We start from the raw sequence: 16,093 nt of genomic DNA on the forward strand, positions 1-16,093 counted from the left end.
TGGTATAAATATTCCATCATTTAATCATTGTTCTCCTTCCCTATATGATAAGAACTATTGTAATAACACCATTCAGATCCCCACCCTATTTCTCATTCTTGGTGGCATTTTGCCTATATATATCACTTAAATATCTGATGTGTCCTTAATCAAAGAGTGGAACCTGCCTTGGTAGGTTGACAGGCTCTGTGCTCTCAAGTCTTCTCATCTCTACCTCCCAAGATCTTGCTGTTACCAGTCTGGGCTGTTTAGTGCTCTGTAAATCTGTCATCTTACCTGTTCAAGTACAGCAATGTTTCCTAAGTGTTGATCGTACAAGATAAAAAGAAAACAAAATTGCTTTATAACTCCATAGTTTGTGCTAGCGATGAAATATATATGAAGCCCATGTCAGTATGGTATAGAGGAGAAAAGGTACATTTTACCTAATGCTTCAGCTTTGTTATTAAAAACAAGAAAAACATTGAAATCACAGCAAGGCACCCTCCCACCCCCCACGACACAGCTCTGTAATGCTCATGTGTTTAGTATGAGCTATCAGGGGCTCCCACTCTGGATTTTTTCCCCTCTCGCTGTACAATAAGCTTCTTTCAGGATGTTTTCTCTCAAGGAAGCAGGATAACAGCTATAAATTTTAAAACCTGAAGGGCCACTATGGGTGAGAGGTAGTGAATGCTACCATATGTGAATGGTAATGCCAACAGGCAGTGGAAGTGCGTGATGACAGTGGAAAATTTGACAGCCTCCAAGCACAGTGAAAATGTTGGAATAGAAAGATGTCAGAATGAGGAAGATGAATAATCCTTGAATTTTTTACTTTTAATTGAAAGACTAAAGGGAAAAAAATCTTTTAATTGTGCACTTACTAATACACTGCTTTGAGGAAAGCTCACTGACACTCTGGTAGACCAGGTGCCAGCTCATGCCAAGGCCCCTAGGCCTCACTGAACACTGACAAATGCATAGCTGGAAACCAGTCTGGCTCACTTGTGTGCTAGCATTGTTAAAACAGATGTTAAGTTTATAAGAATGTGTGTATGTTTGAACTTTGCGAACTGCTTGTGAGTTGCTGCATGCATTAATCTCTCTTATGTTTCCCATGTTATAAGGGAATCTTTACGTGTTTGCTATGAAACTGGAAAGTCCCACAATCAGGAGAAGCATTACCAAGTGTGAAATACTAGTTTACCACGAGAGATGTCATTTCCTGCCACAAAAGAGAAGATCTCTAGAGATACCTGACAAACCATTGTGGAACAGCACTGGACAAAAGACTTTGGTGATAGCTCCCCCACGCCCACAAAGAGGGGACATACACAAATCCTCATCACATCACAGTTTGAATTCTGAGGGAAGGGAATAAAAATACCTGATCTGAAGGAACTGTATCACTGTGCTGCTTGGAATCTGGAGATAGCAATACTTCTAAGCTTAAGCAAGGAATCCCCCAAGCTGTTTACCTGGGGTTAGCCCTAAAAGACATGTAGAGCTTTCATAATACAGCAGTTCCTATTATCTTTTTAAACCTAAGACTGTAACTCATTTGTATATGTTTACTGGCTTTAACCTTTTAAATCATTCTATGTTTTTTTTCCCAGTGAATAAATCTTTAGATAGTTTATCACAGGTTTGGCTACAACCACTGTCTTTGGTGAAAGATCTAAGGTACAAGTGACCTGGGGTAAGCGACTGGTCCTTTGGGACTATTCAGGAGTAACCTGTATAGCAAGACAGACCGGAGAGCTCAAGAGGACTGTCTGTTACTCCATGTTAAGGCTGATATAATGCTTGAGGAGTTCACTCTTGATACTTGGCTGGTGAATCTAATTCTAGAACACAACCAGTTTGAGGTTTGTGCCCCGGTTTCTAACAGTCTGTGCTGAGTTTAGTACCCATGATCGTGAGCCATTCCAGATAGCCTCCAACGCACCTCGACACTCACCTCAACTATTGTGATGTTCCTCTCTGGAGTTATCTGGACTAGTGATCTGCTAGGCCACTCCAATCCCTGACCCTGGGAGCCAGCCTTACCCTGCTCTGCTGTGAGAAGCCCCACTCCTGGGCTGTTCACACAGAGCATCTAGCATGTAAGCTGCTCCCAGCTACTTGCAAGCGAATGACACTAGACAATATCTCCGGTCCCAGAAAAAAACGTAGGAACCTCCGTCTTGCAGCATCCAGTTATGCCCCCTAGACGCTGCAAGCTTATATAAGTTTGTCAATTTGACAAAGAAATTGATATGTTCCAGACTTGTTTTCCCAAGAGGAGTCTCTGACACACTGCAAACCAAATGCACTGATTCAGGTAGAATAAACAAACAGATTTATTAACTATAAAGGTAGATTTTAAGTGATTATAAGTCAAAGTATAACAAGTCAGATTTGGTGAAATGAAATAAGATCAGCTTAGAATGTGTTTTGCTTTTAACACTTTCAATGTCCTTAAAAACTTAAGATGCTTTTCACCACAGCGTTTCAGTCGCTTTGTGGTGCTGGTGTTTGTAGATGTAGGTGGAAGAGAGACACCATGGCTAAATGTCTCTCCTTTTTATCATGTCCTTTCTTTCCCCTGTGCTTTGTCCTCTCCTCCCCCTTCAGAGTCAGGTGAGCAATACCTCATTGCAGTCCCAAACTACCCAAAGGAAGGGGTGATTCCATCGAGGGTCTAACATTCTTTTGTTGCTGCCTAAGCCAGTGTTCATTGTTTCTGTAAGGCTGGGCTGGGTTTGTCCCATCCATGCCCTGATGAGGTGTGAACTGCCTCGCTGTTCTTGGACAGTTTTTGCATGGGCTTGCTTTAAGCCAGAAGGATACATTTTCAGCCTCAGAACTATGTACATGAAATTATAACCTTACTATAACATTACTGTAATAATTACTATAACAGGAGTCGGCAACCTTTGAGAAGTGGTGTGCTAAGTCTTCATTTATTCACTCTAATTTAAGGTTTTGTGTGCTAGTAATACATTTTAATGATTTTAAAAGATCTCTTCCTATAAGTGTATAATATATAACTAAACTATTGTTGTATGTAAATTAAATAAGGTTTTTAAACTGTTTAAAGAAGCTTCATTTAAAATTAAATTAAAATGCAGCACCCCCCGGACCAGTGGCCAGGATCCAGGCAGTGTGAGTGCCACTGAGAATCAGCTCACCTACCCCTGTACTACAACAACCATGCTCAGTGCATTATGAGCCTTCCAAAGACACCCAACATGACAAACTGCATTGGATTCCACACAATCATTATATAAAAATGAACACGGAAGTGTAGGGGTTCCCTGAGGTACACAGCATCATAACCATCTTTCCACAAACCCTGCGGAAAGGTGTTTAGCAAAGTTGAAACTGACAGCAAGCAGGCATATGCAGAGAGAACTGAAGGCAACCACTCCCCCTCAAGTTTGTATGGTGGTGTTGCTCTCTGCTTTCCCCATTCCCTCTTCTTGGGAATAATCTTAAACACCAGAAGGGGAGCACAAAATACTTATAATGTTATGTAATTGAAGAGAGTTCTGTACATGCTAGTTAACTTAGTTGTAACACATGAATGAAATACAGAAGTTCCATTTAGCTGTATTCCTCTCTTCTGCAGCTGTTTGTTTGAGCACTTTCTGTAGTTGTGAGTGAAGCGAGTTCATAAAGCATAAACACTAGCATAATTTTAATTTAGCAAGGACAATTAGCTACATTTTTAATGTAATCTTCATATTATTAGTTAGTGCATGTTTAGAAATGCCATTAATTTTAGCAAGAAGGGAAGGTACAGTACACTTCTACAGGACACACGAAATTTGCTTTAATATTCAAAAAGGGAGCATCTCTACATAATCAAAAGAGGCACTGTTTTTAGTCTTTGGTTTTTACAGTTATTGCCTCCTCTGCACTCCAAAAGTCAAAATCACGAGTATGTAGAGACTTCCCTCACTCCCTCCCCTTTGATAGGTATGCATGGCTACCAATAACTTGAAACTAGTAGATTACATGCATGCAAGGAAAGGGAAGTGCTTCAAAGGAATTTAAGAATGAAAGCTACTTTTTCTTAATTACCTCAACAGTTCATTAGGAAACAATGTTTCAAACACCGTCCTTCACTCAGTATATAATCATATTCTTTTTAAACAAATCTTGTTGTTGTTAAAGGAACAACTAGAAATCAGTTGGTTCAAAAAAGTGAGTTTGAGAGCTGTTTTTTAGGCATCACACCTGCCTTGTAGGCATCACACCTGCCTTGTGTCTTCCTGCTACTTTTTACAAGTTTTAACCACATTTAAGCATTTCTTTAAAGTGCAAACTTCTCTCCCACGTTGTGTGACAGACCACACAAATAGGAAATAATGATTGGAAAAATAATGAAATTGACTAGACAAACAACTGTCAAATACTCGAAGCAAGTAAACAGAAAATATTTTATGTGATCTTTTGTGTTACTTTAAAACATGTTAAGAAAACAGAGAAGTGTAGTTATTGAAGTTACCTGAATTCCCTTTAACCCCTGAAGGTATGGCTACACTTGCAGCTGTACAGCGCTGGGAGTTACAGCTGTCTTCGTACAGCTGTGTAGGGAAAGCACTGCAGTGTGGCCACACTGACAGCTACCAGCGCTGCAGTATGGCCACATTTGCAGCATTTGCAGCGCTGTTGGGAGTGGCTGAACAGGCATTCTGGGATACCTCCGAATACCTCTGGAGGCAATTACAGCACTTTTGGTGGCCACACTGGCGGAGCAGCGCTGCAATTGTTATACCCTAAGCAGAGCAGGAGTACAGCCAGCGCTGCAGCCAGGGAGATGCAGTGCTGTATGTGCCTTGCAAGTGTGGACGGTGAGTAAATTGCAGCGCTGTAAACCCACCACCAGCGCTGCAACTCTCCAGTGTAGCCAAGCCCTGAATGGCTATTATTTATGCCAATGGAAGAGCAAGCTTATCTGGAAAATCTACTTCTTGTTCCAACTCCCGTGTTTTAAAAACCTGACATATCCAGTTTAATAAGTCTGCAGTAATTGGATACAATTCTTGATTTTGAGAGAATGTACAGGAACCACTACATGTAAGCTATTACATTAAACTCTCCTGTAAGTTGTATACAAAACAAATACTCTATCAAAACATCTGGCTTTATATGAAGCTTAAATTGATTGACTAAATTCTAATGTTAACCCCTTGGTCCCCCAGAGAGTCAATGCAAGAAATGGATGCAATGACAACCATTTAATTTTGAGAGCAGGGTGTTTTTTATTGCAGAAGTGAGGTAAATGCTACTGGAAAATGGAAAATAAATGATGACACTGGAAACTTAACTATCAATTCAGAACAGGAAAAGCACTGTCAGCAGCAGGGTTAGCTTCCCCACACCATCTTATTAAGTTCTCTCTATTTTTTAGTGAAGGAATCAATTTTAGGACAAAGAGGAAAATTCTCTTCATGCATTCAGTACTTGATTTCTCCCCTGGAACTGCCAACAAGGTGCCAGTTTTGTGGGGGTTATTGGCCCATTAAGAAATTAGACCAAGAATCTAAGTGCACTTTTAAGCGGCCACCTGAAGGCAACGACTTTCCAACACAATTGGGGTCCAACTTTAACTCGTGGCCTCGGGAGAAGCTCCATATGCTATTTTAAGTCCCCATGGACTTATGTGATCTAAAGAACACATCAAATAGAAAGAAAAATAAAAGTTATTTCATTTCTAAATATGTGTTGTGCAGTTCTAAGTCCTGAAGCAACTTTTTCAATTACATGTTGCTATGGAGGACGGGTGTCGAAAAACAGTGGGGCTCTTTAAGTGTATTTCACTCAGTACTTTGGCATGTGATCAACTTAGTAAACCTGACTAAAGAAACAGACATCACAACAAATCTGAAGTCATTTACACATTCAAGAATTCACTACAACTGCTGTATTGTTTTTCAAACAATTGTTATTCTCCCAATTCTGTATGCACATTGCTCAGAATTCGAGGATCAGCCAAGCTCAGTTCTTTCCCATCATATAGCTCTTGCAGTTCATTCAATTCATATTTTATGGAAGGCTTTTGCACTTGTGTCCCAGGCTCCAGAGCATTTTCTCCAACTATTTTAAGGTTCACTAATTTTATTTTCCAGGTATTTTCGCTAACTGGACAGCGGATGAGTCCAAAGATTTGTTCAAAGATGCCCAAGCAAATGTTGCCTCTATGTACTGTGCCAGCTACCGCCACCACTACTAACCCATGTGGAGAAATTACACACTTCAGTCCACCAGCACCCAAGTTGGGGTTCAGTAAGAGATACTCCTCTTTCACCAATGAGAGTAAACGGAGGCTCACCAATTCTGCACCAACGTATTCTTCTATGTTCTTTTCTAACGTGTTGTAATAAAATTTCAGTTTGACATCCTCCCAGAAATGCTGTGGTCCCCACTGTTCTTTGGATCGTCTCCCCAGAGGATGCTGAGAGTTGAGAAGTTCAAAGAACCACTGACAGAATTCTATTCCTAGTCTGTTCCAATCATTCTCTTCCTGTCGTTTTTGTCTCTGTTGATAGCTCTGTAATCAAAGGAAAAAAAGCACTTATTTTTCTTAGAAGATTTTAGGAGCCTTTAATACAGAAGCTTGCTACTTACTATACACATTTTTAATACACCTCAAAAGATGTGCTGTGCTAACATTTTATTTTCTATTTTGCACATTCCTGAGTTTTCCAGACAGAATGCTTGAGAAGGAATAAAGCAAGGAAGTCAAACCTAAACCTCTCTTCTTAAATAATGAAGATTCTGCGTGCTTGTCCATAGCTGACGCCTAGAAATCTCCTTAATAGTCACTTTAGAAATACAGTACTTGAAGTAGTTACTTTTAAGAGAAACGAGAAAGGTACTTAAAGTTGGTTTGAGTAATAAGCTCAATAACTAGCTCAGTTTAAGTAACTGGCAGTTCTACCACTTACTTCAATAGGCCAAGATTTTTCACACAGTTTCTAAAGAGTATGATTTTGGCTTGCTGTGTAAAAAGGAGTTGTCTGTACAAGTACATTCTAGCTAAGATTTACACTTAAAACCTATGATTATGGCAATGCCTTGTCAAACCAAGATAAAATACAGAACCAAATGGCTTACAATACGTATCTTCAAACAAATAAATATCCCCATTTACTTGGGAGCAATGGTAGCACTTCTCATACTGAAGGTGGCCACAGCAATTAACTCTATCCTCAATGTCTCCCTTTACTGTATTTGTCTTTGACAGATACTAGCAAGCTGCCTTTATGCTTTGGACAATCAAATGAGCAGAGGAACATAACCAATCCTGATCAGTATCAGTCATTCTGTGTGTGTCCTTGATGCAACATTTGAAGCTGCTGGAGTATCGCAGAACCTACCTGCTATTTCAACCCAAGGCAGTAGAAGATGCTAACAAAAAGAAAATCAGTAACCCAGGAAGAACTGGATAGCTCAGAGGATTATTGGGTATAAAACTTTTCACCTCTAGATTACCTACTTGAACCTAGATCAGTTTTGTTAGTGACAGAAAGTCAGTACCACCGGAAAGCTGTCTGGTCACTTATGTGAAGGGAGTCTGATCGTCACCATGTTTCTAATAGAAAAGTGGCCAAATCATAGTCTCCAAGGGTATCATTACTGCACCCTTTCATCAGCACTAAGTCTACTGGAAAAAAATATTTTAAAATAGTAGCCCAAAACAAACATTGCCAGCATGAAAGAATACAAAGAATAGTCTGAAGAGATCAACACAGCTCCTCACACAAACTAAATTTAACTTGTTTAAAAATCTCAAGGCAGCATGGTCCAACAGAAAGAGCAGAGGACAGTGTTAATACTAGGTTCTCCACTAATTCACTGTGTATCTTGGGCAAGTCACTTAACTTCTGTATCCCTGGTTTCCTTGTTTTTACAGGTGGGAAATTAAACTTACCTGCCTTTGCAAAGCATTTCTAAGATCTAGAGGAGGAACCTATGGAACTGCTAAACATTAGAAATAAAGGGATCAAACCAGTACTAACCTGAAGGGTTATCTCCTTGAAGCAGCCTGGCAAGGCTGCAATCTGTCCTGCAAATGCAGCTGAGAATGATGGGGATGAAAGCAGAAACTAAGTTGTCATACGTAGCCAGTAGCAAGGGGAAGATCTCATTGAGGATAGAATAGAGACAAATTGCAATAAATTTAATAAAATGAAACCAAGAATAGCAACTGTTAAGAAAGTTATTAGGGGGAAATTAAAATTAGAATCTTTTAAGTGTTTTATGGCTATGTGCGTTACCATGTGCAGAGAAGGAAGAAATATGAAGACAAATATTTGGGAAATAAGTTGTTATATTTTAAGTACAGCCTGGCAGGTTACTGATATTGTGATTCAGAAAAGGAAGTTTTCTGTCATCTAGAGAAAAAATACTTTCCCAAATAAAGGGAGAGTGAATTAATGCAAGTCAGGGATCTGTATAAAGGAGGACTAGACAGTTATCCATTTGTCTCTCCAACCAACTTTGTTCTTAGGGACATATCCTTTGCTTTCTTTTACAATACAGGGTGGTTTCTAAACTGAATATTTTATGATTGAAACTTTGTGACAAAAAGATTCTTAATTTTCCAATAAGTTCTAGCCTAGTAATGCCAAGCCTATGTTCCAAACAGGAATTAGATCTGTAGGATGAACTGTTCATTTTTTTGTCTGCATTTGTTGAGTGAGATACCAACAACATACATCTACATCTTCTGGTACTTGCCAATTAACAGCATTCCTTAAAAGCAGGTCAACCCAGAAGCAAGTTCAACTAAGCTTCTGCTAAGGTCGTGATCATTAACTTCCAGAATCAAGTTTGGGTAATAACTTCTGTGTTTGAATTTCATATTTTAGATTAAATATATACCCCAGATTTATGTTGCCGTGACTTCTCACCCCCACTCCTGCCGCAAGGGATAAGTGGAAGGAGAAGCCTGACCATAAAGCACAGCTGTATTTCCCATTCTTTCTGCATTTCTCTGAATGAGTACTTAACTCATATTACTTATACTGTATCTAATTTCCAGTCATCTATCTTTCACTTTCTTAAATAGTGCAAGTTGTCTTCACTCTTGCTGCTTTATAGAAAGCTTCCAAAACAGAGTCACAATAACACAACCCTTACAGTATGGTACATTATTGAGGCAACAGAAGAACTAGGTTCCTTAGCATGTTGAGACAACAGAAGAACTAAGGTCCTTAGCATGTCTCATCTTCTGGGTCTGTCTTTTAGATTGTAAATTCTGTAGGGGCAGTGAGTGTTGTGCACAACAGCAATTGTATGTTTGCCACTTAAACAGTAGCATTTATACATGACAAATTACTTCCCTCAAGGGAACAAGTCAGCAAAGTTGCGCATCAGTAGCTACAGAGCTCTTTGACAGTCAGGTTGGTGACCATTATGTCTTTGAGTCACATAACTGCTTAAATAGTAATCATGGCCACCTCAAGTTAGAAACTTTAGATCCAAGAATGATGATAAACTAAACAAAACAACCAAACAAAAAATATATTTTGCAAAATACATTGAGGAGGAAGTTCAGATCACCCACAAACTTGTTGATAATGAGGCAAATCTAGTCACATCATATTGAGCAGAGGTTAGAAAGAGACCTGTTCAGTAGCAATGGTAGCACTGTCACCAATCCTAAAGTTTCAGAAGAGTTACAGTTTTTCAATATCCATCATGCACTTCACTCTCCACTTTCCTTAGATACCAGGAATGGAAAGGAAGATGGCTTGCAAAAAGTTAACAGCTATTGGAGCAGCTAACAAAATGATTTGTCATGTGACCTGTTAGTTAAAAACTAAGAGCAGCACTGCTGTTTCAGTGCTATTGTCGCTTGGCAAAGTGGGAGACAGGCAGTTTAAAAAACAAATAAACAGAGAGAGAGAGAGAGAGAGAGAGAGAGAGAGAGAGAGAGAGGCGCATAGTTTATTTTCCCAACAGCTGAGACTAAACTTTCAGAATACTTCTCAGAACATTTGTGAAGCTTATGGAGCGTCCCATGTCCATTAACTCTGTGGCAGTCACACCTCCATCTTTAGACTTATCCAGACTCTGATGTACTATTTTGTCTTAATTTGTGACCTACTGATTCCACGCATTGCAGTTCAGAGTCAGTTGTGAGGAAGATACAACACGTTAATTACGTACTCAGACACCAACAAACAAAGACCATTTTATCTATCAAGATAGTTACAGATTTTCCAGATATAAGATTCAATGTGCAAATATGAGAGGATTTTTTTTTTTTTATTAAGTGACGCTTTTAAACCAAGAAAAAATTCGGTTCCACTACAAACACAGGAAAACACAACCATCTCAGTTTGGCTGAGGAAAAAAAAGTCAATGAACTTACAAGCAATAGCTGTGCCACACAGGCAATATTCTTAGGCCTTTCAGAACATAAAAAGCTCACCTGTTTATTCGGATTAATATACTCTGTCTCTGCAACATGATCTGTCAGCTGCCCACTCCAGTATTGCTTCGCATGATGAATGAGCTGGTGTTTTTCAGAACAAGGTGGCACCACAACTCCTTCTTTTGCCAAGTATTTAAAAATTATTTCTCGACAGACTTTTCTTCGTTTCAAGAGTTCTTCTACACTTTGACTGTAAACTAAAATTGCATGAATGGCTTCTGGAAATAAAGAAAGCTGAGTCAGCAACTGCTTCTCTCATTAGAAAACCAATCTGTTGATTTTCTAACTAAAGTAAAAATTTCAACTTGAACATTTTCCTCAGTGATGATCAGTAACAAACTCATGCAAATATGGTTGAAAGGCATTCAGCAGGCCATATGGAAAAGCCTGAAATCGATCTGTTGCCTCAATGGCCTAACAGAAACTGATGCTTGAATAAGACCTAACTGGCTGAAACTAGAGCTAAACAGTTTGTTTGGGGGCCAAATTGAAGATCCTCAAAAAAAGGAGTTTAAACCTAAACTGATTTTTTTTAAAAACTTTCCTCACAAAAAAGAAAACATTATTTATATATTCATTCATTTTGGATTAAACAAAATTTTGTATTTTTTTTTTACTCAAAAGGATTTTCCCGCCACCACACATATTTTGGGTGGTTTTAGTAAGTAAAGCTAAATTCCTAAACAAAACATTTTCAAATAAAAAATCAAAAAATTGTTTCAAAACGCTCAATACAGTTTTGATTTTTTCAACAAATTCCCTTTTTTCCAGCCAGAACTATTCACCAAATTCTTCTCTAATATATACCAACGGTTTTGGTGCCTTGAAGTTACATTTTTGGACAAACTATCTGCTGGAAAAATAATTCACGTGGATCTAGATGAAACTCAAACCATGCAAGACAGAGACAAATGCTTATAGGCTGTGGAAGCAACCTGCCTGTAACAACAAACTCTCTGCTTGCATGCATTAATCACATATGCAAGCAGAGAGTTTTGCTGGAGCCCCCAGTTCTTTCTGGATGTCCAGTGACTGCCAAAGGGGCTTTATTTGAGCTTGTCAAAAAGAATAACCCTTTTAGAATGTTTATCTTGCTACTCACAGAATGTGCTCCAAATGAGGCTACACTTTCAAGCGATCTGGAAACTCCAGCTACTGCAGTATACAGCAGCCAACTTATTTCAGGCAAAGGGTGCCTTGCACATGTTCACTGAGGTGCATTAGCTAACAACTTATTTTGGGTTAATATTTAAGTTGGCTTTGACCTAAATTATTTAGCTCTTGATACCACAAACTTCCTCCACCCCACCCCCAATGATTCTACAACAGTTGTGATCACTTGAATAGAACCTAAAGTCACTTCCACCATTGGTCTGCCTAAACCTGGATCTGATGTCCTTCAGAACATGCTGCAAGGGTCTTCTGATTTCCAGGAAAGGAACAGTATAGGTACAGGTTGAAGGAGAGAGGAGAATTTAACAGAATAGAGGGCCTTTTATGGTCATTCCAAACGCAAGCTGAGTTTTTAATCAATCTATAATTATTCTATTAGCCTGGAGAGAGAGTTTTCTGACTGTAACCTCACAGAAAAAAGTATCTTTAAGAGGGAAATCCTAATGTTCTAATGTCTGCTTGCCCTCAATGGTCTTCCCTATTTACATTTTTATCAATTTATAATACAGAACATTTTGGTAAACTGCCAGCCAGTTCTGTAAACTCAAATTGGGGTTTTAAAAGCTGTGTTCTTTATCTCACGTGTCAACAATGCAGATTTCTAGAATCAGAACTTAGATGGTGATTCTGCCAGCAATAAACAGAACACACTTCAGTGAGATTAGCCTTCCATAAACCATAAAGGTGTGAAGGCTGATGAAAGTATAAATGTTTATAATGTACAATAACCAAATAGTTAAGATCCAGGGGGGTGCACTGTACTATGTAGGAAGGTGCCATTTTTAATATATAATTTTTCTGACAGAAAGCACATCACTATTGGAAACTCTTATTTTTCATGGATTTATTGCTCAGTTAAGAAATATTACAAGCTCAAATTTGGCCTTTAAAGAAGTCAAATAGCCAATTCTAATTTTGGCTTAACTTAGAACACCTTGTATTTAGGAAACGACTGTTTAATTAAAGCAAACTTTACTTATCCTTATTGTATTCTACAAATACTACAAAAATCCTTAAGTTAAAGCAAAGCAAAACAGTCACATAAATCAAAATGAATCCACAAAAAGGGGTGGAAGATGCACAAATAAGAGATACTTTGCCCTCTGGGCTAGTAACTTATTTACCACCTGACTGTGCGTGTTTCTTTCAACAACTGAGAACAGAAGTTACTCATGCCAGCAGTAGCATTAATTGGTATTTCAGTTAGCTGTAATGCACACCTGCTCCTTACCCTCTTCCCCTCTACTTTTTTTAAAGGACAGAGAACTTACATGACACACACACTACTTCATAAAGGATTAAAAGGCTTTTAACTCCAAACATTGTCAAACATAGAGGACGGTAAGTGTTGACTATCTTGGTAATTTGTTCAGAAGTCTGAATGCCTCCCAGAGGACAGCAATCCATGATTTTACTCACTGAAAGCTGATTTTGGTATAAACATCTCTCCTGCCTGTGTAGAGCCTAGCATAATGGAGTACTGATGCTGTTCGGATACCACCACAATACACTAATAAAAAACAAGCTTAACCCACAGAAAGATCCACAGAGGAAAGAAGCTCTAAACAGGGATACAATCAAATGAAATCTTGAGGGCTCATACATGGTGTAATTTTTGGGCTATGAAAAAACAGCTATGGCATTTACCTAATCATGGAATTATGAATTACTATTTTCTTTGAAAATATCAAAAATCTACTTATAAAATGGAAAAATAAATCTAGAAAGTCCATTTACCCCCCCGTGTTTCCTATTTAAATACTACATGTTTGAAAAGCACAGGCATCTGAGTGATGCGATTACTTAATGAACTGCGTGAAGTTAACAGCTGGGTACCAACACGTGCATAAGAGATCACAAAGGTTTCATCCTCGTCCCCGCGCTCGCTCCCACATGCTCTTTCACACTTGTTAAAGAAGCGCGACAGCTGACTAGCCGAAGCACGAGACGCTTTCGCAACTCTTCGGGCGGGGCGGGGCAGCCAGGGCCTCGCTTAGGGCTGACGGGAGAGGGGAGCGGTGCTTGGGCTACAGCTTGCAGCTCGTTACTTGTATTGCGGCCGCGCCTAGGAGCCCGGGCCCCCGACCAGCCCCCGCTGCCCGGCGCGCACACAAGAGATGGGCGGAGCGAGACTCAGCAGCGGCAGGAGCCCGCGACAGGGCGGGGCCAGAAGCCAAACACCCGCGGAATCCGCGGGGACAGGGCGATGGCGGTTCCGGCCCGGAGACACTGGGCCGCCTCAAGCGCCGCGCGATCCCCAGCCCCAGAGCGAGGCGGGGCCCGCCCGGACAAAGGGGCGGAGCTAGCGCTAGGGCCCGCCCCTCCCTCCCACCCACCCACCCACCCACACAGCGGGCCCCGGCCCCACCCACCTTGTCGGCTCTGCGGCAGCACCAGGCGGTTGGTGATCGTGTCCGTCAGCGTCATCAGCTCGTCCGTCGCCATCAGCTCCAGCAGGGCCCGGCACCCGGCCCGCTCCCGCTCGCTGAGCCCCATCGTCAGCCCAGCGGCAGCCGGCGCCGGGCCGTTGGCAGCCCCCGCGCTGCCCGGCTCGCGCAACCCTGACAACCAACCAGCGGAAGGGACGAAGCGTCTACAACCTGCGTGCGTGGCTGTAAACAGCCCCCCTCATGGGCCGCCAGGAAGCAGCAGCTAACGGGGCCCGGCCGGAAACAGGCACCACCCGGCACTATAGTTCCGCCCCCTGCTTAAGCCCCGCCCCTGGAGGCCGCTCTACCGCTGTTGCGGGGAAGGAGCCGGCTGGGGCGGGTGTTGGTGATACCTCAACCCTGATCCCAACCCTGGGCAGCTTCTGGCCCACGATCAGGGCGATACATCCCCCACGTCACCTCCCACCACCAGCGCAATCGGCCCAGCCGCTCTCTCCGCACAGAGAGTAGAGAGATTCAAGGACAAAGGACAAGTCTACACTTCACACCCACAGCGATATAACGATGTTGTGCAGGGGTGTGAAGAAGCCTAACTCCGCCTAGAGCCAGCCCTGTCAGCAGGAGAGCTGCTCCCATCACCAGCACCACCACCTCTCAGGGAGGGAGATGGATTAAGTGTGCCAGGGGAGCAGCTCTCCCATGGGCATAGGAGCATGTAGCAGAGGTACAGGGCTGGAGCTCTGTAAAGGGGAGACAAGCCCAAAGATTCTCCTTTCGGAGCCTTTAGTTTCGGCCTGAGTTTAGTTCTGCACAAGCGCAACAGGCATAGGCCAGGCACTCCCTGTGCCACCATCCTCAGAGAGAAGCCCGAGAGTGGTCCAGACTCCTGCTGGACTCTCACCTCAACCCTGCTACAGCTGCACACAAGGGCTTCCTACCATGGTGGGGTTTTGGTTTTTTTTTTGGTCACATGGCTACTTGTCCTGGCCCTTGGGAGGAAAGAGCCACCTAATAATTACAGCCTCTCTCTTCACCTGTTTGGCTCACCAGTTCTTGGTCATATGAACAGGGTCTAATTGATCACCACAGGTAGGGTGGGGAAGGAATTTTCCCCAGATCAGACTGGAAGTGGTAGGGGGAAAGACTGTGAGAGAAGAGGGGTTGCCTTTCTTTGCAGTAAAGGTCACTGGACAGACTTTAGCCTTTGCAGGGGCCTGAGGCATTAGTGTTTCTTAGTCCCTACTGGTCTCTGCCTGTTCCACAAAATAGTCTAGGCTCTGGGGTCCACAAAATAGTCTAGGCTCTGGGGTTTGTACTATTTCTATGTTCTAATTTCAGATGCTGGGTCAGTGACCCAACAGAGCTGAGGATGAGAGGTTTGCAGTGTGGGAGGGGGTCAGGGCTCTGGGCTGAGAGTGCAGGCTCTGGGCTGGGGCCAGGGATGAGAGCTTTGGAGTGCAGGAGGGGCTCCAGGTTTGGGGAGGCTCAGGGCTGGAGGTGCAGGCTCTGGGGTAGGGCCGGAGATGAGGGATTTGGAGTGCAGGAAGGTGTTCCGGGATTGGGGGGGCCAGGAATCGGGGCACGGACTTACCTTCGATGGCTCACAGCGGCACAGCCAGGGTGCAGAGGCAGGCTTCCTGCCTGTCCTGGCACTGCAGACTGCACTGCACCATGGAAGCAGCCAGCAGCAGGTCTGGCTCCTAGGCAAAGGTATGCAAGCAGCTCCATGTGGCTCTCTCTCACAGGCCTCCCCGCCCTAGCTCCCATTGGCCACTTCCAGGCCAATGAAAGTGCTTGAGGCCGGGGCAGTGCACGGAGCCCTGTAGTCCCCTGCCTAGAAGCTGGACCACCTGCTGGCTGCTTCCGGGGCATAGTGCGGTGTTGGATCAGGTAGGCACTAGCCTGCCTTAGCTGGGGAACACCGCTGATGAGACTTTTAACATCCCAGTTGGCAGTGCTGACCAGAGACGCTAGGATGTCTGGGTGCTGAGCAAAGCGACTCAGTGACTTACATGCCACGACCCAGTACTGTGCTGTGACCTTAACTTTGAAAAACACTGATTTACACAATCTTTTACAATTCTAGCAAAATACTTTGAGAAGTCAGCCTATG

The 16,093-nt window shown here is 42.3% G+C and overlaps 1 protein-coding gene across 1 annotated transcript; it reads right to left on the reverse strand.

The window, feature by feature from the left end:
- Positions 1–5,209: 5,209 nt before the first annotated feature.
- On the reverse strand, positions 5,210–15,708 carry C1H3orf38 (chromosome 1 C3orf38 homolog). The gene is made up of 4 exons (XM_030548543.1): positions 15,572–15,708; positions 13,963–14,183; positions 10,415–10,635; positions 5,210–6,523 (listed from the first exon to the last, which is right to left on the reverse strand). Exons 1-4 carry the CDS (start codon positions 15,706–15,708, stop codon positions 5,918–5,920), a joined length of 1,185 nt encoding a protein of 394 aa, XP_030404403.1. The 3' UTR covers positions 5,210–5,917.
- Between the last annotated feature and the right edge of the window lie 385 nt (positions 15,709–16,093).

This window comes from Gopherus evgoodei, chromosome 1 (assembly GCF_007399415.2).
Source record: "Gopherus evgoodei ecotype Sinaloan lineage chromosome 1, rGopEvg1_v1.p, whole genome shotgun sequence".
NCBI lineage: Eukaryota > Metazoa > Chordata > Testudines > Testudinidae > Gopherus > Gopherus evgoodei.